Here is a 25,426-nt window from a genome sequence, read left to right as displayed (position 1 = left end):
TCATGTAAATAAATTTGTGTTAGATTCAAATTGTTTCACTTCCTCTTCTATGACTGTTTTCCCTATAAGGACTGTTCTTAGCATGAGGTGGCATTTCTTACCTTATAATTGCATGTGATTATTCCTTGTGGCTGTGAAGGTGTTTGTGTGTGTTGGAGCAGAGGGGACAGAAGAGATTGGGCCTGTTCTTAGGAAGCCTACAGTATAATGGATGAGATAGATATTTATACAATAATTACACAAATAACGTAGAATTATAACCATGCTAAAGGCTATGAAGGATGAATATGTGAACTCTGAGAGTTTTTAATGAGGCGTTAATGTGGCTGTGATACTTGAGTTGAGATTTGAAGGATTAGGAGGTTATCAAATGAAAGATAGAGCATTCCAGACTAAGCAGTCAGCAAGTGCAATGCCTAGAAAGGAACATGTTAAGAACTGAAAGAAGGTCTGTAAGGCTGGACTGCAAGGAAGGAAATAGGGTTGGTATAATATGAAAAAACAGATAGATAGGGACAAGGATCATGAAGTGCCTTGTAAGTCCTTAGAATAATAGGAAGTCATTGCTGCTGAAGTGTTCTAAGGTGTGTGTGTGTGTGTGTCTAAAGAGAGAGAGAGAGAAAGAGGCAGAGAGAGTAATAAGTTTGCATTTAAAATCACTCCATTGAAGGATGAATGAAGAATGTTCTAGAGGGCCAGAAGTAGATATACAGCAAAACTAGTTTGGAAGCTACTATAATAATCCAGGTGAGAAAATAATGGTAACCTGGACTAAAATGGTGGAAATTGAGATGGAGAGAAATAGAATCCATATATGTATGCCTACAAAAACAGTTTATAGAGTTGATTGGATATAAATAGGGATATATCAAAGAACACAGGGTGTTACACACACACACTAATGATTACATTAGTTACATCACAGTCATATTAGTTACATCACAAACTAAAGATGTACTATATGTTGGCTAATTGAATTTAAATAAAAAAGAAACAAAAAAATCAACAGGACTGTGTGAATAGTTATAAGAGATGAAAAGAGTAATGAGTCATATAAGATACTAACTTTTCATGTATTGATTTTGGGGGGAATTTCGTCACTGAGACAGGTGTGTTAGAAGGAAAAGAAGAGATGACTTTGGATTTGGATCAGATTGAACCCAGACTGATGGAAAAGCATGTAAATGTAAATATATTTATAACTCTTAGATAGTAAGATAGGACTGGAAATAAAGATTTGGGAATTTTAAGCACAGAGGTGATAACTAAAGTCATTAGAATGAATTATCCAAAGAAAAGAGTGTAGAGAAAGTTAGAGTTAAAGAAAAGGCTTTGAGGGACACCTGGGTGGCTCAGTTGGTTAAGCCGCTGCCTTCAGCTCAGGTCATGATCCCGTGGGGCTCCTTGCTCGCCAGGGAGCCTGCTTCTCTCGATGCCTCTGCCTGCCTCTCTGCCTGCTTGTGTGTACTCTCTCTCTCTCTGGCAAATAAATAAAATATTAAAAAAAAAAAAAGAAAAAGAAAAGGCTTTGATAAGAGTCCATAGTTGGGTAGTGATGGCAAAAGGGAAAGAAGTAGACGCCAAAATCAGATGAGCAGGTAGGAGAGGTAGAAAACTATGAGCGAGTAGTGTCTTGGAAGTCAAGGTTACAAAGACCTTTAGTAGGACCAAATATGTAGAAGAGTTAGAAAAAAAGCGGGGGGGGGGAAGCGGAATAAGACTGAGAAAAGACCATTAGATGTGGAATAAAAATATTTATTGATTATCTGAGAAAGCAGTTAAATGCGATGGGGATAGCAGGTGAGTTTAAAAAGCCAATGAGGAAAGGAGTGGAAAGCAATAGTAAATAGGAGATGTGTTTTCTGTTGGATAGATTCAGCAGTGAAAGGAAAAAAAAGGAATACAGTACAATTAGAATGGGGAGCACGTTTAAATAAAGAATTTCTTCAGATTCTGATTTGCATGTCTGGAGCAAAGGAGAAGGTGCTTATAATATGTAGGGGAGGGATTTTTACAGGAGTACTTTCCCAGAAAATGATGTTAAGATAAATGTTTACCTAAGTCAATGGTCTATAATTTTTCAAATGGTGCTCTATATTTCATTGGGGGGATAGAGAGGGAAGAACGCAATTTGTTATTTAAAATTCTCCAGTTGTTGGAACCTTCTCATCTTTATTGCTTTCCAGAAGGGATTTTTTGGAATGGAATCTGTGGCAGTGGTTTTGGTAGAACACAGTTGTATTTTTGTGAGAGTAATTAGATATGCACAGATGTTGGGACACCTGGGTGACCTTCGGCTCAGAGGCTCAGATCATCATCTCAGGGTCCTGGGATCTACACCCCCCCCACCCCCGCCCCTGCCATCGGGCTGTCTGCTCAGCAGGGAGCCTGCTTCCCCCCTCCCCCCCAACTTGTGATCTCTGTCAAATAAATAAATAAAACCTTAACAAAATAAGATATGCAGAGATGTGAATTTAAATGCAAATAAATTTTCAGGTGTCAGTAAGGTGATGTTTCTAGGTTTCCACAAATTTTTACAAGAAAATCTACTGTTAAGTTGAACTGAATCCATTCTTTTGACCCATGAAATTGTCATAGCAATGTAGTACCAGCAAGACTAAATAACTGTAACCTTCATATTTATGCCCCTACACCTTCCTGAAAGGGGGTTAGTTAACAAATACATCATAAACACGTATAAGAATAAAGCTGTTAAATGTCTTACACCATCAAACTTAATTAGTTTTGATGGCTTACTACCATTAATACTAATGAGCAACATTACTTCATAGTATATTATATTACATCATAGTATAATAAAGTCAATTATGCACACATACTCTGAGGTATTTAAACAAGAAAAACCTCAAAATTTCTTTTTCATTTTAATAATCTGTGAATTTAGGTTGTGATGAGTTGAGGCAATTATTTAGATCATTTAGTATTGAAAATCTTTACCACAAATATATTAATAATCAAAGCAATTTGGGGGCTGACTTGCTTAAATTATTTTTTCTCTACCCTTTTTTTCACTTTGGATATGCTGACAAATTCTAAGAGCACAAATTATCTAAAGGCAGCGTTTGGACAAAAATGTTAATGTGCAATTTATTTGAAACTAAAATGAGTCACTCAGAATGTTTGTTGAATGAAAATGTATTTGAATTCTTACGCTTGCTTTTTAAGAAGTTTTGAAAATACTGAATGCAAAATTGAATTCTGATGATTGAATTCTGATGATTGATTCTTTTTCCTCTCACGCTACGATATCAAATTTACTTCTGTTCTCTGAAAATAACTTCTTTAAACTGTTAAGTTACAAGAGGAATGAATCCTCTTAAGACAACATTTGTGTTCATGGCAATAGGAGAATCCCTGAGAGGTTCCTGCTTCGTCCCCTTTCAGGGCTGCTCTCTGATTCTAGCACCACCTCTAAGGTTTTAGGGTGCTTGGTTCACACTTCGCCCAGCGGGAAGGGGTGATTGCCTCAACGCTGGTCTCGCGGGGAGTTCGATCTCGCTCTTCAGCGCGATCTGCAGCTCCCGCTGCCGGCTTCGCGGGGTCTCGCGGGCCTGGGTGGGGCGGAAGCGGACCCCCGGCCGCGTTTCAGTGTCGGGTTCTGCGTGGCGTACCCCGAACTCGAGACCCTGAGTCGAGCTGTGGGACCCAGACAAGGAAGGGCCGTGAAACGTTCGGGTCCCGGAGGGGCAGTTGAGGTGGCTGGGTAAAGGAGCTGTGCGTGGCGGTTATTCCTACTGCCCTGCCCGGGCGGCTCTGAGAGATGTGGGGGGCTGGTGGGCCCAGTCTCTGGCGTTCCACCAGCGTCGCGTGAGGGCTTGTCGGCGCGTGGCCTCCTCCTTGGCCCCAGAGCCGCGCCAAGCTGTGGGCACCGCCGCCTGGCTGGAGGGTTGGGGAGGGATCCGGGTGAGCAGAAGCGCCTCGGCTGTGAGGGTGTTAGTCGTGAGCGAACTTCGTGCTTCAGAACGGGCGGGAAGAGTGGCTTCTCGAGTCTGCGCCTGACGGGTGATAACGACCCCGTCTCGGGCGTATTTTGTAATGCGACTTGGCAGTCCTGTGAAAACTTTTACTTTTTGCATTTTGGGTGGTAAATTCGTTAAGTGTAAAATTGCACTCTCGCTTTGTTTTACCTTTGGTGTTGGTTAAGGACTTTCTTTAGGAATCTTGCTGCGCGTAGTAGTCCACGCGCCAAGAAAGGGCATATTCAGAGAGATGGTTTTAAAAGGCATATCCCTTTGAGAAATCTTGGTGTCTCTGCACTCCAGAATATTCAGTGACGTGTTACAGTACCACGTATAAACGATTATTAAGGCTCCCTCCGACCTCTAGATACTTCGGTCCTGCAGTGACATTGAGCAAGTATTTATTTATTAAGTGTCTTTCTAGGGCTGTGCCCAGTACTGGGCTGAAGGGGTCTCTCTCCTCCTCAGTTCTTGCTCCCCCCACATTCTTCTGAAATAATGCCTAGTTTCCGTACGAATATATGCTGTTTTGCATAGGACTTCAGAAAATCTCTCCTTACAATTTTTTTTTTTTTTTAAATATAGTATCCAAGATGAATGACAGCCTGTTTGTCAGTTTGGACAGACTTTTGCTAGAATTTGGTAGGTATAAAATGAAAATAAATAAGTAACTATTTGTATTATCATTTAATATTTTAATAATGAAGTGAAGTCACTACTTTTTTTTTTTTAGTTTTCCAGTATGAGCAAGATATAAGCACTAAAGAAGATATGCTTCAACGAATTAATAGTAAGTCATTTTGCATGATAAAGTTATTCTAGCTTTTAAGTTGTTTATGGCATATAAGATAATAAGCAGTTGCCTTGTTTAGGGTAACTTATAGTGGGGATTATAACTTTTGTTCTAGTTTTATCTATCTAGTGACTGTTTGCCCTAAGACTTTTCAGTAATAAATTTCTGTATTTAGCATTTAGTTACTTTGTGTTGAAGAATTTTGCTTTAAGCAGACCTAACACCTTAATTAAGCACAGTTGAAAATGTTATTTTTCTCAGATAATAGGTTCTTTCAAACCTATGAGTGAATTTTAAATTTGTGCTTTTTTATAGTTTCAAATTTTTATTTAAATTCCAGTTATTCAGCATGAAGTGTAATATTCATTTCAGTTGTAGGATTTAGCAATTCATCACTTACATACAACACTGGTGCTCATCACAAGCACCCTCCTTAATACCCATCACCCATTTAACCTGTCCCCCACATACCTCCCCCCCACCCCCAGTAAGCCTTAGTTTGTTCTCTATCATTAAGAGTCTGTTTTATGGTTTGTCCCCCTCTCTCTTTTTTCCTCCATGTTCATTTGTTTCTTAAATTCCACATATAAGTGAAATACTGTGTTATTTGTCTTTCTCTGACTTATTTTGCTTACCATAATGTTCTCTAGCACCATCCTTGTTGCAAACGGCAAGATTTCCTCTTTTTCATGACTGATATTCCATTGTATGTATGCTCTGCATCTTTTTTTTTTTTTTAAGATTATTTATTTGAGTGCAAGAGAGAGAGAGAACATGAGTGGGAGGATCAGAGGGAGAGAGAGAGAGAATCTCAAGCAGACTCCATGCTGAGTATGGAGTTGGAGGGGGGGGCTCGATCCCAGGACATGGAGATCAGGCCCAAGCTGAAACCAAGAGTCAGATGCCCAACTGACTGTGCCATCCAGGTGCCCCTACACCACATCTTCTTTATCAATTCATCAGTGGATGGAGATTTGGGCTCTTTCCGTAACTTGTCTATTGTTGATCATTCTGCTGTGAACATCAGAGTGCCTGTGCCCCTTCTAATCAGGTTTTTGTTTTGTTTTTGGTTTTTTGGAGAGAGCATTTGTGTGGGGGTAGGGCAGAGGAAGAGAGAAAATCCTAAGCAGGCTCCTCACTTAGCACAGAGCCAGATCCAAGGCTCCAACTCACCTCCCTGAGATCAAATCAAGAATTGGATGTTTAACTGACTGAGACACCCAGGCACCCCTCCAATCAGTATTTTTATACCCTTTGGCTAATACCCTGTAATGCAATTGCTGGATCACAGAGTAGTTCTGTTTTTAACTTTTTGATGAGCCTCCATACCATTTTCCAGAGTGGCTGCACCAGTTTACATTCCCACGAATAATGTAAGAATGTTTCTCTTTCTCCACATCCTCACCAACATCTGTTGTTAATTTTAGCCATTGTGGTGGGTGCAAGGTGATATCTCATTGTAGTTTTGATTTGTATTTCCCTGATGATAAGTAATGTAGAGCATCTTTTCATGTGTCTTGTTAGCTCTCTCTATGTCTTCTTTGGAAAAATGTCCGTTTGTGTCTTCTGCTCATTTTTAAACTGGATTATTTGGGTTTTGGGTGTTGAGTTGATACGTTCTTTTTAGATTTTGGATCACATGAGTGAATTTTAAAATCTTTTTAAACATCACCAAAAGTCAGGCGCCAGGACTGATGGATGTCCATTTTCAGGAATAATTCTGAAAAATGATATTATGAGAGAAATGGCAAAGCAAATTACATAAATATAGTATTTTAAGATCCTACATAAAAGCTATCATAAAATAGAACCATTAATTTCTTGATAGTTCTGAAAAGATAGAATTTGGTTACCTTTCTGCAACAAAAAAGAATGCAGATAAAATAAAAAAAGAATTTAATACTTAAGAAGTTCTATTTTTATCTTATATTGTTCACTAGTAACAAAAAACAAGTGAGTTGAATGTGTATTTAGTAATTAATTGACATGGAATTGATGAAGAGAAATTTTACATTTGTCAAAACCGAAACAAGTCAGTATCATACATGACTAAATGCTTACATGAACTCATACTGTCATAAGATGCCAATGATCCTAGGTATCACTTAATCAAGCCCTCTTATGTTAAAGATTATGGACAAGAACCAACCCTCCCTCCCTCCCCCCCTTCCTTCCTTCCTTCCTTCCTTGTTTTTATTTAAATTCCAATTAGTTAACACAGTATAATAGTTTCAGGTGTACATCTCCCCTTCCAAACACAAATCCTTTGCTTCTAGGTCTAGGAACAAGCCTGGTTCTGATTCTCTGCTTTTTAGTATAGGGCCTTCCCATCTCAAGCCCCACTTCCCTTCAGTTCTCTAATTCTCCTCCTTTTAGGTAAGTTGCTATACCCCTTCTCCCTCTGTATTTGTTAATTTTGAATTTATGATTTTCATCCTAAACATTTCTCCTTTCCAGAATGCCTCGAAGATATTAAAGAAAACAAGGCAACTATTTGTAAGATACATGAAACTATAAACACAACAGATGAGGAAATTGGTCATTACTGTAAACATAGTAAGGAGATCAAAGACAACTGTAGTAAGTGAGTATTTGAAAGAAATGAACTTCTAGTAATTGTCGCTAGATCTTTTATTCAAGGTTTGTGTTATTTATAATTATAGTATTTTATAATTGAAGACACTGTTGCTTTAAAGTAGTGTTTTTTTTTTTAAAAGATTTTATTTATTTATTTATTTGACAGAGATCACAAGCAGGCAGTGAGGGAGGCAGAGAGAGAGAGAGAGAGGAGGAAGCAGGCTTCCGGCCAAGCAGAGAGCCTGATGCGGGGCTCCATCCCAGGACCCTGGGATCATGACCCGAGCCGAAGGCAGAGGCTTTAACTGCTGAGCCACCCAGGCACCCCTAAAGTAATGTTTTGTATTAGCAAAATAATGAGTCAGGTTTTAACTTGCCTTGCTACATGCTTTGGTAAAAAGGGATCATAGGAGGATCAAAAGAAAAATAGAAGTGCTGTAAGATTTCTCTAATTCAGACCCACATAGTCTACAGAATCTTGAATAATATAGACTCAGTATATAAAATTTCTATTAGATAAATACATTTGAAATAATTTCCATCTTTGAGTTTTTAAGATTTTATTTTTTTTCTAGGGGAATCTAGCCTAAAAGTAATGGATACCTAGTATAAAAATTCAAAACCTTTATAAATGTGTACTGTAAAAAGTTATTCCCTGCCTGTATTTCCTACCTCAACCCTATCCTCTTCCTTAGAAGTAAATAATTTTTAATGATTCTATCTTATCAGACATTTTTCAATAAAAATTCAGTGTCATTATTACATAGACTTATATGTACATCTCTCTATATAACTTTTTTCTTTTTACAAAATGGAATCATACCGTACTTACTATTTTAAAAAAAATTTAGCGGTATGTTATGTAAATGATACTATATGTGTAGTGATTATGTATAGATATCATTCTTTAACAGCTCCATAGAATTTTGTAGTATTGGTGTATCTTAAGTTATTTAACCATTCTCCTATTAATAAACATTTGGGTTTCTAGTTTTTCCCTTCTATGAGCAACATGTGCAGGTATCTTTCCATGTTTATAGACCTGTTGCTATAGAATGAGCTTCTAGAAGTGCAATTGTTGCATCAAAGCGTATGCACATTTAAACATTTGATAGGTAATGCCAAACTTCTTTCCATGAAAAGATTATATAAGGTCATACTTCTGCCAACAGTGTCTGAGAAAGTTCCTATTTCCTCATACCCTTGACAACCCTGAAATTATGTTTAAATTTTTGTTTAAATTATTTGTCAATCTGATAGCACAGTTCAGTATTACCAGTGGTTTCCTTCAACTAGTTGCAGTGGGTGCTGGAAAAGTAGTTTCCCCTTAGAACCTGCTGTATCTAAGATGTACTATTTCATTCAAGCTTAATCTCTGCTGGGTTCCAAGGACAGTTAGTAGGATTTTAATACCATAATATACCTCTAATTCATGATTTCAGCATACTGGTTAAGAGATTTAAATGTGGGAAATGAATTCATAAAAGTACTGAAAGAAATATAGATAACCGTGTAATCTTTGAGAGTAGAAGGCTGTTGTCTTTTTCTTTTTCTTTTTTTTTTGTGTTTTTTTTTTAAATTTCTTTTCAGTATTCATTGTTTTTGCACCACACCCAGTGCTCCATGCGATAATTGCCCTCCCTAATACCCACCACCTTGTTCCCCCAACCTCCCACCCCCCCACCCCGCCCCTTCAAGACCCTCAGGTTGTTTTTCAGAGTCCATAGTCTCTCATGGTTCACCTCCCCTTCCAATTTCCCTCAACTCCCTTCTCCTCTCCATCTCCCCATGTCCTCTTTTTCTTTCTTTTTTAAAAGATTTTATATATTTACTTGACAGAGAGACACAGCCAAGGGTAGGGGAGAGGGAGAAGCAGGCTTTCCGCTGAGCGGGGGCTCGATGTGGGGCTTGATGCGGCGCTCAATACGGGGCTCAATCCCAGGATCCTGGGATCATGACCTAAGCCGAAAGCAGACACTTAATGACTGAGCCACCCAGGTGCCCCGAGAGTAGAAGGCCTTTGTAAATGTATCATCAAAAGTAGAAACTGCAGAGGAATCAATGGATAAATATGACTACACACAAAAAGAAAAATGCCCCCAAATGATGTAAAAGGCAAAAGGATAAAGTAGAAAAAATGTCAAGTAAGGGTTAGTTTTTAAACATATAAAGTAGGGGCACCTAGGTTAAGTGTGGGGTTGAACGTCTGTCTTTGGCTCAGGTGATGATCCCAGGGTCCTGCGATTGACCCCCCAAATTGGGCTCTCTGCTCAGCAGGGAGCCTGCTTCTCCCTCTCCCTCTGCCTGTTCCACCTGCTTGTGCTTGCTTTCTCTCTCTCAAATAAATAAATAAAATCTTTAACAAAAATAAAAGCAATAAAAATATAAAGTACTTGTGGAAACTAATAAGCAAAAGGAAAAGCCCCACTAGAAAAATGGGCAAAGAAAATAGGTAAACACCAACATGAAGAAATATATATTTAACAAACATGTGAACAAATCTTACTGGTAATCAGACATCCAAATTAAAGCAATAATAAAATGCCCTTTTTTGCCTTTAAGTTTTGCAGAAATTAAAAGGAAGATGATATCCTGTGTTGGCCAGGGAATAAGTCATTTAATCATGTACACTATAGTAAGGAATGCTGGTGTAAACCTTTTGGGTGACACGTCAGTATATTTTTTAAAAAAGCTTTAAAAATAAGCATGACTTTTGATTAAAAGTTTCCTTTTCTGAGAATTTTTCATTAAGGAAATAATTGGGCATTTTCTTAAAGATGTAATGTACAGTAGGGTATTTATTTCAGCCTTTTTTATGATAGGAAAACATTGAAAAGAACTCTAATGTTCAACATTAAGTGATGGGTTAAATGAATTTTGGTATATGCATGTGAATGAACAGTAGGCGAACAATAAAAATATAAGTGTCTGTTTATTGACATGGAAAGATGTTAGCTTTCTGTTGTCATGGAAAGATGTATATTCCAGGCTGAAAAATGGAATAAAACAACATTCATAGTATGAAACCAATTTAGTAATTGTGTATTTATATATAATTAGAAATAATCTAGGAATATATACATCAAAATGCTTACAGGGAAGAGCTTTTTAGTGAACATGTATTTCTTACAGAATTTTTAGAATACTCAGAATATGTGTATGTATAACCTTTGACCTTTAATTCCATTTTGGAGAATGTTTTCTAAGGAAATGATTAGAAATTCAGACAAATATTTAAGTAAAAGTTCTATTACAATAGAAAAACTTAAGCAAAAATGGTCAATAATATGGGAATGCTTAGATAAATTATGGAATGTGATGTATTTATTAAAACTTTTGCAATGAATTCTTAGTGACAAGGAAAATGTGTATAATTTAAAAGTGGATGCTAAAGAAGGATACATTGTTATATATATGAATATGATCTCAAAGATATTAAATATTGGGTACCTGGATGGCGCAGTCAGTTAAGCATCCAGCTCTTGGTTTCAGCTCGGTGGTGAGATAGAGCCCTGCATAGGGCTCTGCACTCAGTGCCGAGTCCACTTAAGATTCTCTCTCTGTCTGCCCCTTCCCCACTCTTTCTCACTCCCTCAAATAAATAAACTTTAAAAAAAAAGATGTTAAATATATACTTAAAATAAAATCTGGAAATAGTTTATTAAAACAATAGTAGTAGTTATTATTCAGTGTTGAGAATATGGATGATAATTATTTCCTTACATATGCTTTTCTGTGCTTCCAAAGTGGGCATGTGAACTTTTTGAATTTGAAAATAATATTTTAAAGATTTGGAAAAAGCTAGAGGAAATAGTTGAACAACACTTAGAATAGAAGCTCACATGGTATATGCAAATTTTAGATTTTTCATATTTGGTAACATTTCTCAAGTCTTGTAATAAAACAAAAAATATATAACTGTTCATTTCATTCTTACTATCTGATTTTATAACTCATTTTTGCCTAGTTTCTTTCTAGTTCAGGAGAGTATAGCAACCTGACTTTCTAAGTTTTAAAGGAGGAAAAGCCTCTTTTTATTTCTTATTCTAGTTCTTTGAATCCTTATTCCAAAAGAATTTCTTAGTCAAGATGTTAGAAGTATGATGAGAAGGAAGCCTGATATTGCAGTGTCACACAGTATATTCTAGAAATACCATAGTGATACATCGTCTAGCCATGTAATACTTGCTCCTTCCTTAGTCATGGAACCACAATGGGTTTTATATAAAAATTAATGGATATTGATATTTGAGTATATGTATGATTGCCTAAATCATGGTAGTGGTGATGATGGGAGGTGGGAATATTTTCTTGTTATAAGCTTGTTTTCTCCAGGAAGAGCAAGATTCATTTATCTTTAAATAATGAAATTCAATTTTATTATCTCTTACAATTTATCATTCTGAGATTCTAATTACAATATTTTTTTTCCATAGCTGGAAGCCAACATGTGATGTTTTTCATAAGCATGAAGACTATATGCAGGACCAATTTACTATTTGTCAAGAAACTATTGAAAAAGACAAGTACAGTACATACATTAACTTAACAGTACATATATTAAGTTTATCAGTTAAATTATTTAATATAATAGGATACACGTAGTAAAAATGTTACTTGAAAAATGCAGAAACTTTGTACATTGGGGGAGTTTTTTGTTTTTAAAGTATATCCCGTGTTTTGGACTCTTTGGAGGCCTACCTATTTGTTATAAAGCTCTACCACCCTGGCTATGTTTAGTGATGTCCTTAGATAGAAACAGTTTATCAATAGGAATTGTTATAGCAGAGTGCTTCAACTAATGGTCCTTATAATTGAATTGTTGTAGGTAAATATCTGGAGGGATAGTTAGCTATAGAATTAACTTATGAAAAATTTGGAGTATTGACTTTTGAAGGGGATTTTATATGAAACTTCTCATTTTCAGAGAGCTAATATAGTTACATTCTAATGGAGAAAGCCATTGTATGGGTTTATTTCATTATGTGTAAAATAATCTCGTTTGGAGGACTAAATGTAATTAGTAAATATAATGGAACAAGGTGAGAGACTTTTTTTTTTAAGATCTTATTTATTTATTTGTCAGAGAGAGAGAAAGCGTGCATGCGCAGCACAAGCAGGGGAAGTGGCAGGCAGAGGGAGGAGAGGGCTCCCTGCTGAACAAGCGGCCCCATGCCTGATGCCCTCCACCTGAGTGAAGGCAGGTGTTTAACCTACTGAGCCACCCAGGCTTACGAAGAGAGACTTTGAACACAATATATAGCATTATAATTTCACTTAATTTAAAAAATGGAAATGTTTTCATTTTTAACGTAATTAGACAAGAGCATGATTTTCTATATTTTTTTGTATTTTATGTTATCTTTTTTATACTTTATTTTTATTTTTTTACTACTACTTCTCCCAGCTTTATTGAGATATAACGGACATATAACATTGCTTAAGTTTGAGGTCTACAAACATGATGGTTTGATATGTGTATATAATTTAAAGTGTCTACCACAGTAAGTTTAGGAAGGTAGCACATCTGTCACCCTGTATAAGTACTATTTTTTTTGTAGTAAGAACATTTAAGATTTACTCTCTTAGCAACTTTTAAGTATATAATACACTATTGTTATATTTAATATGCTGTATATTAAATCCCCAGAACTTATTCACCTTATAACTGGAAGTTTGTATCCTTTGGGCAACATCTCCCTATTTCCTCCACTCCTGGCCCCTAGCAACAACCATTCTATTCTCTGTTTCTGTGATTGGACTTTTTAAAGATTTTTACATATAATAAGATTTTTTTTTGTTTTTCTCTTTTTTCTGTTTTCTCGGTATTTGTTTTTCTCTTATTTACTCAGCATGATACTCAAGGTCCATCCATGGTGTCATAAATGGCAGCAGTTCTTTTTTTATGACTAAATAATATTCCATTGCATATATATATATACACCACATTTTTTAAAAATTATTTTTTAAAGGGTTGAAACTCAGTGCCCAATGTGGGACTCAAACTCATGACCCTGAAATTGAGTCCCATGCTCTACTGAGTGGCCCAGCCAGCTACCCCTATGTACCCATTTAAAAAAATTATTACTGAATAATAATTGATGTACAATGTTATATTATTTTCTGGTATATAACATAATGAGATATATATATATATACACACGTGTGTGTATATATATATGACACATAATGATTTAAAAAATATATCCATTCCTCTGACAATTTTTTTTAAACATTTTTTAAATTTATTTTCAGCATAACAGTATTCGTTGTTTTTGTACCACACCCAGTGCTCCATGCAGTTCGTGCCCTCTCTAATACCCACCACCTGGATCCCCCAACCTCCCACCCCCCCCACCTCTTCAAACCCTTCAGATTGTTTTTCAGAGTCCATAGTCTCTCATTGTTTACCTCCCCTTCCAATTTCCCCCAACTCCCTTCTCTGACAGTTTTTTAAGAAAAATGTATTTAGAGAGAGAGAGTGCATGAGCAAGCAGAGGGAGAGAGAAAGAGAGAGAATCTCAAGCAGATTTCCCACTAAGCTTGGAGGCCGATATGGGGCTTGATCCCCCAGCCAAGGAGATCATGACCTGAGCCGAAACCAAGAGTTGGACACTCAACCAACCGAGCCACTCAGGCATCCCCTCATTTATTTATAACTGGATGTTTGAACCTCTTAATCTCTTTCTTGTATTCCCCACCCTCACTGCACCCCTACCTCAGCAACCACTAGGTTGGTCTCTGTATTTAAGAGTCTGGTTTTTTTGTGGGCTTTTTTTTTCCAGATTGCATATCTAAGTGAAAACACATATTTGCCTTTCCCTCTCTGACTTATTCCAGTCCCATTAGTACCCCTTAGATTTATCCATGTTGTCACAAATGGCAGGACCTCATTCTTTCTTATGGGTGAGTAGTATTCCATTGCACACATACGTGTGTGTGTGTGTATCTCACTTTTTTATCCATTCCTCTGTATATGGACACTTGGGTTGCAAATATATCTTGGCCATTGCAAACTATTCAGCTGTACAAATAGGGGTGCATGTATATTTTTTAATTAATATTTTTGTTTTCTTTGGATAAATATCCAGTAGTGGATTTGTTGCTTGTGATTTGGGTATTGTAACCAAAAAAATTGTTGCAAAGACCAGTATCAAGGAGGTCTTCCCCTGTTTTCTCCTAGGAGTTTTATAGTTTCAGGCATTGTATTTTAAGCATTTAATCCATTTTGAGTTAATTTTTCTGAGTAGTGTAAGGTAGGGGTCCAGTTTCATTCTTTTACATGTGGATATCCAGTTTTCCCAGCACCACTTATTGAAGAGACTATCCTTTCTGCATTGAGTATTCTTGCCTCCATTTCCAACTATCTTTTAAAAGATTTTATTTATTTATTTGATAGAGGCAGGGAGAGCACAGAGGGAAAGTGAGAGGGAGAAGCAGACTCCTGCTGAGCAGGAAGCCCCATGCAGGGCTTGATATCATGACCTAAGCCAAAGGCAGAGGCTTAACCCACTGAGTTACCCATGTGCCCCCTCCTTTTCCAGATATTAGTGATAGACTGTATATACATGGTTTATTTGTGAGTTCTTAATTCTGTTCCATTGGTCTGTGTGTCTGTTTTCATGCCAGTATCATAGTATCTTGATTGCTATATCTTTGTAACATAGTTTGAAATCAGGGAGTGTGATGCTTCCAGCTTTGTTCTTTCTTAAGATTGCTTTGGCTCTTTGGGGGCCTTTGAAGTTGCATACAGATTTTAGTGTTTTTTTTCTATTTCTGTGAAAAATGATATTGGAATTTGGATAGGGATTGCATTGAATCCAAAGATGTCTTTGGGTAGTATGGACATTATAACAATTCATCTGATCCATGAGCACAGGATATCTTTCCATTTATTTGTGTCTTCTTCAGTTTATTTAATCGATGTCTTACAGTATTCAGTGGACAGACCTTTCACCTCCTTGGTTTAATTTATTTCTGAGTATTTTATTGTCTTTGATGCTATTGTTAATGAAATTGTTTTATTTCTTTTTCACATAGCTTATTAATATATAGAGATGCAACTGATTTTTGTATGTTGATTTTGTAGTGCAAAATTTCACTGAATTTGTTGATTAGTTCTGACAGTTTTTGTGTGGAGTTTTAGAGTTTTTTGTAGATAAGATCATGTCATTTTGCAAACAGACCATTTTACTTCTTCCTTTCCTGTTTGGATGACTTTATTTCCTTTTCTTGCCTAATTTCTCTAGCTAGAATTTCCAGTACTACATTGATTAGGAGTGGTGTAAGTGGCATCCTTGTCTTATTGCTGATTTTGAAGGAAAAGCATTTAGCTCTTCACCATTGACTGTGATGTTAGTGATGGACTTGTCATAATGGCCTTTATTATGTTGAGGTATGTTCCTTCTATACTCAATTTGTTGAGAGTTTTTATCATGAATGTTGGTGTTGAGTTTTGCCGGATGCTCTTTCTGCATCTATTGAGTGAATCATATTGGTTTTTTTTTTTATAAAGATTTTATTTATTTATTTGAGAGAGAGAGCACGAGAAGGGGGAGGGTCAGAGGGAAAAGCAGACTCCCTGTCAAGCAGGAGATGTGATGTGGGACTCAGTCCTGGGACTCCAGGATCACGACCTGAGCCAAAGGCAGTCACTTAACCAACTGAGCCACCCTGGCGCCCCTGGATCATATGATTTGTATCCTTTATTCTATTAATGTCGAATAACATGTTTATTGACTTGTGCATGTTGAGCCCATTTTTGCAACCCATGGATAAATCCCACTTGGTCATTGTGTATGATCCTTTTAATGTGCTGTTGAGTTTGGTTTGCTAATGTTTTGTTGAGAATTTTTTTGTCTATATTCCTCAGGTATATTGGCCTGTAGCTTTCTTTTCTTGTAGTGTTCTCATCTGGCTTGGTATCAGTGTAATGTTCTTAAAATGAGTTGGAGGGTGTTGACTTCTCTTCTCTTCTCTTCAGAAGAGTTTGAGAAGTATTGGTATTAATTCTTCAAATGTTTGGTACAATTCATCAGTGAAACCATCTGGTCCTGGATTTTTCTTTTTTGGGAGGTTTTGGTTACAACTTCAATCTCCATACTAATAATTGATCCGTGCAGTTTTTCTGTTTCTTCATGATTGAGTCTTGGTAGGTTGCATGTTTCTAGAAATTTAATTCATTTCTTCTGGGTTATCTAATTGTTTGTCTTGTAATTGTTCATGGTAGCCTCCTGTGATCCTTTGTATTTATATGGTATAATATCTCCTCTTTCATTTACAATTTTGTTTATTTGAGTTCCTCTCTCTTTTTTTCTTGGTTGGTTTAGCTAAGGGTTTGCAAAACGTTTTAATCTTTTCAAAAAACCAACTCTTTGTTTCACTGATTTTTTTCCATTGACTTCCTCTTCTCTATTTTATTTATTTCTGCTCTAATCTTTCTTGTTTGCTTCCTTCTGCCAGGTTCAGGCTTAGCTTGTTCTTCCTTAGATTGTTCTAATTCTTGAGGTGTAAAGTTAGTTTATTTGCGGTCTTTTTTCTTAATGTAAGCATTTATTGCTATAAATTTCCCTTTTAGAACTTTTGCTGCATCACTTCCTTAGGTTTTGGTATATTGTGTTTTCATTTTCATTTGTCTCAAGATACTTCTGATTTCTTCTTTGACCCAGTGTTGTTCAGGAGTGTGTTGATTAATTTTCACATATTTGTGAATTTTTCATTTTCTTCCTGCTGTTAATTTCTAGTTCTATATCACTATGGCCAGAAAATACCCTTGATATAATTTCAGTCTTCTTAAGCTTATTAATAAGGTGGCTTTGTGGCTCAAGATATGATCTCTCTACTAGAAAGTATTCCATGTGTGTTTAAGAAGAATGTATATTCGTGTGTTGTTAGATGGAATGTTAGATTGAATGTTCTGTATAAGGCTGTTAGTTCCATTTCATCTACAGTGTTATTCAGGTATGCTGTTTCTTTGTTAATTCCTTTCTGGATGATCTTTCCAATGTTGAAATTGAGGTATTTGAGTCCTCTACCAGTATTGCTTTCTCTCTTCAGTTAAGTTAATATTTGCTTTAAATATTCAGGTGGTTTCGTGTTGGTTGCACATATACTTGCAATTATTATATCTTCTTGGTGAGTTGATCTTTTTTATCATTGTATAGAGACTTTGCTTTTTTCTTTGTGTTTTCTTACTGATTTTGACTGGATATCTATATTGTCTGGCATAAGTATAACTCCTTTTTCTCTCTTTTGGTTATCATTTGCAATATCTTTTTCCATCCCTTTACTTTCAGCCTCTGTGTGTTCTTAAAGCTAAAGTGAGTTTCTTGTAGGTGGCATATTTTTGCTTCCTGTTTTTTAAATTCATTGAGCTCTGTATCTTTTGAATTTAGTCTATTTATGTTGAAAGTGATTATTTTTTTTAGAAGATGTGTTTGTTTATTTTCAAGAGAGAGATAGAGTGTGAGCATGAGGATAGATGGGCAGAGGGAGAGGGAGAAACTCTTTGGCAGGCTCCATGCTGAGCATGGAGCCCAACGTGGGACTTGATCCCACCACCTTGTAATCATGACCTGAGATGAAATCAAGAGTTGGGCACTCAACCAACTGACCCATCTAGGTGTCCCTAAAATAATTATTAATATACAAGGACTTACTGTTGTCATTTAGTTAATTGTTTCTGAGTGTTTTTAAAATTCATTTGTTCTGTATTCTTCTCTTGTCTTCCTTTGTAATTTGTTTTTCATAGTTCCTTTCTTTAGTTCCTTTCTCTTTATCTTTTGTGTATCTACTATAGGTATTTTTTCCCTGTGGTTACCATGAGGTGTTAACATAAAACATTTATAAATATAACACTATTTTAAACTGATATAATGTACCTGCAATTGCATATAAAAACTCTACATTTTTATTTCCCCCTCCCCATATTTTATGTTATTTATGTCATACTTTACATCTTTCCTTTTTTTAAGGGTGGGCATTATATAGGTGTGTGCTTTATTTATTTATCTCAAAGTTCCCTTTATTTGTTTAATACATTTTTTAAAGTAATCTTTATCCTCAACATGGGGCTTAAACTCATGATCCCAAGATCCCAAGATCAAGAATCAGACACTTCACTGACTGAGCCAGCCAGGTGCCCCACTTTACATCTTTTATACTGTGTATCCATTAACAAATTATTGTAGCTGTATCTATTTGTTCATATTACTGTTTTTAAACTTTTATACTAAAAAGTGATTTACAAATTATTAATACATTATTATGGTATTCTGAATTTGATTATATGTTTACCTTTACCAGTGAATTTTGCAGTTTCATATGTTTTCCTGTGGCTACTTAGTGTCATTTCAAGTTGAAAAATTCCTTCTAAAATTTCCTGTAAAGCTCCTCAAAGGATGATGAATTCCCTTAGCATATGTCTGTCTAGAAATGTCTGTATCTCTCTTTCATTTCTGAAGGACAATTTTGCTGGGTGTACTATTGTTGATTTGCAGTTTTTTGTTTTAGCATTTTGAAAATAAGATCTCATTCTCTCCCGGCCCACAAGGTTTCTGCAGAGAAATCTGCTATGAATGTTATAGGGGTTCCCTTGTGTGAAGACATATTTTTCTCTTGATGCTTTCAAAATTCTCTCTTTGTCTTTGACTTTTAATATTTTGATTATAATATACCTTAGAATAATCTTCTTTGGGTTGATCTTGCTTTGGGTCCTTTGAGTTTCCTATACTTGGATGTCTAACTCTTTCCCATGATTTAGTAAGTTTTCAACTATTATTTCTTTAAACAAACTTTTTCCCATGGGACTCCCATGATGCAAATATTTGTTTGCTTGACATTGTTTTATGATTCATGTAGGCTTTTTTCATTCTATTTTTTTGTTCCTCCAACTGGCTAATTTCAAATGAACCTATTTCAGATTTGTGAATTCTTTCTTTTGTATGATCAAGTCTGTTGCTGATGCTTTCTGTCATTGTATTTTTCAGCTCTAGGATTTCTTTTTCTTTTTCTTTTTCTTTTTTTTTTTTTACGATTTTATTTATTTGAGAGATAGTAGAGCAAGCAAGAGAGAGCAAGCACAAGTGAGGGTGGGAGGCAGAGGGAGATGGAGAAGTGGACACCCTGCCAAGCAGGGAACCCAATGCAGGGCTCAATCCCAGGATCATGACCTGAGCTGAAGGCAGACACTTAACTGACTGAGCCACCCAGCTACCCCTAGGATTTTTGTTTGGTTCTTTTTTATGGTCTTTATTTCTTTATTAAACTTGTCATTTTGTTCATCCATTGTTTTCCTGATTTTATTTTCTGAAACAACCCAGATTAGTTGTCTGGGTTCTCTTGCAATTTATTGAATTTCTTGAAAATGATTATTTGAATTCTTTGAAAGGCAAATAGTAGATCTCTATTTCTTTGGGGTTAGTTCTTATAGCTTTATTACTTTCCTTTGGTGGTTTCATATTTGCCTGGTTCTTTGTGATCTGTATAGCTTTCATTAATATCTTTGCACTTAAATGAACAAACATTGCTTTCAGTCTTTATAGATTGGTTTTGGCAGGTAAAGACCTTTTCCTATTGGTTTCTTAGACTGATGGGTTTACCTCTAGAATTGCAGTCATGATGGGTCAGAGTTGGTTTTGAGGCTGTCTTTGTCCGCATTGGGATCTGTGGTTGGTGTGCTTGTTATGAAGGGTTCAGGTAGGTACAATCCTTCTGGTTCCTGGGTGCTTGAGAATGCTTCTAGTACTTCATTCAGTTAGATAGTGCTGGGACAGAGGTCTGCTTCAGGTTCCGCAGTTGGTCTTCAGTCAGCAGGCCTATTAACAAGTATGTGGACTGGTGTGGCTCCCACTTAGGAACCTGGTAGAGCCTGCCTAGTCACTAAATGGATCTGTGGGTGGTCAGGACTGGCCCTAGACTATGGCCAGGAGGGACTGGAACTGAGCCTCTGAGATGTTTCAGGTTACATGTTCAGTTTCCACAGTCATATGTTCTGTAGTCCTGGCTCTGAAGGCACAGATAGACATATCTTCGACCAGTTCCCTGGGTAGGCTGGAGTACTCCTTGACTGTAGCTGGAGGGACTGGAGCCAAGTATAGGGCCCTTTTAGGATCTCTAGGGGTACATATAGGAGTATTTTTGGGTTCCAAGGCTGGCAGTTCTGCTGATGGCTTTTGGCTGTGAGAGACCTAGAACCAAGTATATGGCTCTTTAGAATCTAGTAGGGTACAGATAAGAGAGTCTCCCACTGGCAACTAGACCCTTAGTACTGCTGAAAAACTGTGGCTGTGAGGGGGTTGGAATCAAGGATAAGGTCTTTTCAGGATTATCAGGGGGTATGGACATAAGTATGTCCTGCTTGGGTCCCTGTGTGAGCAGGACTCTTTGGTGACTGTGGTTGGGATGGGCTAGAGCCCAGTTATAGGGCCGTTTCAGAATCTGTAGTCTGAATAAGTTTGGCAGACTAATCTCCAGGCGCTCCTGGATTGCAGACATAAGGACTGGAGCTGGTTCAGTGTCACTTAAGAGTCTATAGCTGGACCAGGGTATGTATGCCTATTACCTAATACTCGGGTGGGCATGACTCCTTCTGGGTCCTTTGATGTATGGTGCTAGTAACAGACCCAAAGCCAAATAGGGCTGTAGCAGAGTTCTCAGTGGGTACTGAACTGTTTATAGGTCTATAGCCAGGACCACAGTTAATAAGTTACCCACCAGGATGTCAGCCTGCCTTCTCAAAATGACTCTCCTCAGTCTTGGACTACACCAGGATTTCACAGACTTCTACCTGGATCCCAGAGATCCCACAAACACACGTTTGTCCTTGGTTGGATGCTAAATTGTTATTTTTGTTGGGGCAGTACACATGAAGGATATTTTATTCTGTCATCTTGCTGACATCACTCCAATTTTTATATTTTAATTAAAAACACACATACATGGGTGCCTGAGTGGCTCACTTGTTAAGCATCAGCCTTTGGCTCAGATCATGATCCCAGGGTCATTGAGCCCTGCTTCAGGTTCCCTGCTCAGCAGGAAGCCTGCTTCTCCCTCTCCACTCCCCCTGCTTGTATTCTCTCTTTCTCTCTCTCTCTCTCTCTCTCTCCCTCTCTCTGTTAAATAAATAAATAAATTCTTAAAAAAAAACTACACATACAAAATCTAGACTGTAGTACTCTATATTTAAAGATGGGCCTTAAGAGGAGAAGGTGGGGACCAAAGTAATAGATTTGGACTTCTATGGCATTTGAAATCATAGAAATAGATGATTGCCCAGGGAAATGTATAGTGCAAAAAGAAGAGAAAGCTAGCATACGCTATCATCCAAGGCATTGTAGAAATGTGATCAGTTTGAGATTCAGAGTATTCATTTAAAAAACAATTCAGTTGTTTGGGTGCCTGGGTGGCTCAGTGGCTTAATCCTCTGTCTTCGGCTCAGGTCATGATCTCAGGGTCCTGGGATCAAGCCCCACGTCGGGTCTTTGCACAGTGGGGAGTCTGCTTCCCCCTCTCTCTCTGCCTGCCTCTCTGCCTACTTGTGATCTCTCTCTCTCTGTTACATGAAGAAATAAAAAATCTTAAAAAAAAAAACCAAACAATTCAGTTGTTCAAAAGTGGCCCTAACTGGGTCCTTCCTGAGTTTTGGGGAGGTGAGTTCCCAGAGTAAAGGGCCTTGCACTGAGGGCAGAGTGGGTACTGCTCTTGGGAAGGGTTCTGGCAGATGCCTCCTTAGCTGAAGCTTGGAACAGACTCACAGGCAGCAAAGTGAGTTAGTTCAGTGGGTGAGGTGAGGTGAGGTGAGGTACCCTAACCCGGGGGACCTCATAACACAATTCAGATTATTTTCTTCCATCCTCTCTTAAAAAAAGGAAGGAAGGAGGGAAGGAGCCCAGCTCAGCTGTTTAGGATAAGCAGAGGTTTTTTCTGGTAATGAGATTTGAGAGAAATTTCTCCCCTGAGTTTTCATGAAAAGGGACTTATGCAGCATGGTAGTCAGTTACCTTCTTCAGTGGCCTCCCCCAAATAAACACCATATATACATACATACATACATACATACATACATGCATATAACTTCTCCTTAGAACATCTCTCAATGCAAGTCAAGGTTGTAAAACATTATTAAAATGCTTCTATGAGGGGCTAAAACAAAGCAGTTTAAATATGTACCTCTCTAATAGTGTTTGTTGTGGATGACTTCTCTTAGGTAGCTAAAGGTATTAAAGTGAAAACAGGTCTTTCTTAAAAAAACCACATAGGTTGGTTGAAGTGATGACTCAATATCAGACATGTATAGAAGAAAAAGACTCCATTTGCTGGTATCATGAGTACTGAAGGAAATAGAGGTACCAGCTTCTTGTTTCTCCTAATCTTCCATTCTAGACATTGAAGTATTGTTGGCAACAGGTGAGATAGTCAGGCTATGCTGGTCTCTGCTAAAGTTCCTGTATGGAGTATATAAGAAGAGTGGGCATGAATATATAACATGAATAGGGTAAATGTGGTATGTTAATTTCATCTGAAACTGGTGACTCAGACTCAGTTTTCTAATAGATATTTCCCTCTTCCCTGCACCGTTTCCCCCCAAAGTGAGAGAGTAATTAGCAAATGTATATTTAGAGGAATAAGAGTTTGTTTTGGGCTCAAATGTTTTATTTTATGAAAGGGGACAGAGTTTAGTATATCAAACAAATTAAAACATTCAGAAGATTCAGATCTGCTGACCAGTACAATACTGTTATCCTTAGTTTTTTTTTTCCTCAGTATACAAACATTTATAAAAACTGTTCTTGTTTTCTCAGCTGCTAAGATGAGATAATCAGTATAATATCTTTAAATAAATATCCCTGTATAGTATGTCTTGATTTAGAAAATTTACAGAATTTTGAGGAGCATAAGGACTATCTATTTTTAGAAGATTTTCAATGAATATCATTTCTTGATGCTAAGTATATGATAAGAATTGGGTAAAAAGAGGATCTAGGAATATATTTCCTGTAAAGAACCTGGATTGAACATTTTCATTGCTGTAGATTAGGATAGGCAGATTTTTAAAATTATTATTACGGGCCAAATAGTAGATATTTTAGGCTTTATGTGTTATACAGTCTCTGCTGATACTCAGCCCTGCTGTTGTAATGCAAGAACAGTTTAGACGCTATGTAAATGAATTGCTGTGTTCTAATAAAACTTTATTTGTGGATATTATAGCTTGAATTTCATATAATTTTAATGTGTCATGAGATATTATTATTTTGATTTTTTTCAATTATTTTAAAATGCAAAACTTATTCTTAGCTCACAGGCCATACAAAAACAGGTATAAGGTTGAATTTGGCCCATTGGTTTAAAAAAGTCAAATGAAAAGGGTTAATATCCTTTTGTAAGAATTAACTGTCCACTTAAGACTTGTGCCCAAATTGGTGACCATCCACCTCTACCTGAATTGGACTGGAGGAGCTCTTCCAAACAGTGCTGAAATTTTCTTCATAAATAGTTATGGTGTATATAAGAATGATTGTGAACCCAGAGCTCTAACACATAAAGCATGACTTCCTATTAAAATGTCAGTTTAGAGAATTGAAAGTTTAAAAAGCATAATTACAGAGGTAGCTGAACTGGGGAGGGTAGAAACAGAAAACCTCAGGGAGGGTAGAGATCAGGAAGTCATTGGAAAAATGAGGTTTTCATTTTAGTTTTGATTTGTGTTTCCCTGATGATGAGTGATATCGAGCATCTTTTCATGTATCTCGTGGCCCTCTGTGTATGTTCTTAGGAAAAATGTCTATTCACATGTTCTGCCCATTTTTAATTGGACTGTTTATTTTTGGATGTTCAGTTTTGCAAGTTCTTTATATATTTTGGATACTAACCCTTTATCAGATATGTCTGATTTGCAAGTATCTTTTCCCATTCCATAAGTTGCTTTTTACTTTTGTTGTTTCCTTCATTGTGCAGAAGCTTTTTATTTTGATGAGGTCCCAAATACCAACAACACAAGAAACAGCAGGTGTTGGCAAGGTTGGGGAGAAAGGGGAACCCTCTGCACTGTTGGTGGAAATGTAACCTGGTGCAGCTACTCTGGAAAATGGTATGGAGGTTCTTCAGAAAGTTAAAAATAGAACCCCTATGATCCAGCAATTGAACTAGTAGGTATTTACTCAAAGAATACAAAAATACTAAATTAAAGGGATACATGTACCCCAATATTTATAGCAGCATTTCCTACAACAGCCAAATTATGGAAACAACCCAAGTATCCATCAACAGATGGAAGATAAAGAAGATGTGGTACCTGGCGCGCCTGGGTGGCTCAGTGGGTTAAAGCCTCTGCCTTTGGTTCAGGTTGTGATCCCAGGGTCCTGAGATCAAGCCCCGCACCGGGCTCTCTGCTCTGCAGGGAGCCTGCTTCCTCCTCTCTCTCTGCCTGCCTCTCTGCCTACTTGTGATCTCTGTCTGTCAAATAAATAAATAAAATATTAAAAAAAAGAAAAAGAAGATGTGGTACCTATATACAATGGAATATTACTCAGCCATAAAAAAGAAAGAAATCTTGCCATTTGCAATGCCATGGATGGAGCTAGAAAGTATTATGCAAAGCAAAGAAAATCAGAAAAATACAAATGCCACATGATTTCACTTATATGTGGAATTGAAGAAACAACTAACAAAAAGGGAAAAAAGAGAGAGGGAGGCAAACCAAGAAACAGACTTTAACTATAGAGAACAAACTGATGGCTACCAGAAGGGAAAAATAGCTGGGGAGATGGGTTAAGTACGTAATGGGGATTAAGGAGTCCACTTGTAAGGAGCACTGGGTGATGAATGAAATATATTGTACACCTGAAACTAGTATTACACTGTATGTTAACTAACTGGGATAAATAAAAACTTTTTTAAAAAAGTAGGTTCTGCAGTATTAACTAAGATGAGAAATAAAAAGATCACGGAGTTAGACAACTAGATCATTGGTGACCTTGAGAAGGGCAGTTTCGTTTCTTTTCTGGGAGGAGGGCAGTTCCTTTGGAATGGTGGGAGTAAAACTGAAGAGGGGTAAGGAATAACTCAGAGAAGAGAA

At 37.0% G+C, this 25,426-nt stretch overlaps 1 protein-coding gene across 4 annotated transcripts in view; it reads left to right on the top strand.

Annotated features, from left to right (window-relative positions):
- C7H14orf39 (chromosome 7 C14orf39 homolog) overlaps positions 1 to 25,426 on the top strand; it is a 93,164-nt gene that overhangs the window by 28,052 nt on the left and 39,686 nt on the right. For 2 of the 4 annotated variants that reach the window (XM_047739048.1, XM_047739049.1), the window contains 4 exons: positions 4,566 to 4,622; positions 4,714 to 4,770; positions 7,231 to 7,357; positions 11,787 to 11,876. In XM_047739048.1, coding sequence (XP_047595004.1) covers positions 4,574 to 4,622; positions 4,714 to 4,770; positions 7,231 to 7,357; positions 11,787 to 11,876 — 323 coding nt within the window. In that variant the 5' untranslated portion in view covers positions 4,566 to 4,573. Of the gene's footprint in view, positions 1 to 3,578; positions 3,717 to 3,773; positions 3,925 to 4,565; positions 4,623 to 4,713; positions 4,771 to 7,230; positions 7,358 to 11,786; positions 11,877 to 25,426 lie in introns of those variants that run through there. The other 2 variants (XM_047739047.1, XM_047739046.1) reach the window with 2 other exon arrangements.

Source organism: Lutra lutra, chromosome 7 (assembly GCF_902655055.1).
Source record: "Lutra lutra chromosome 7, mLutLut1.2, whole genome shotgun sequence".
NCBI classification, from domain to species: Eukaryota; Metazoa; Chordata; class Mammalia; order Carnivora; family Mustelidae; genus Lutra; species Lutra lutra.
Note: the sequence above shows the minus strand (reverse complement) of the source record. Positions and strands in the feature narration are given on the sequence as shown.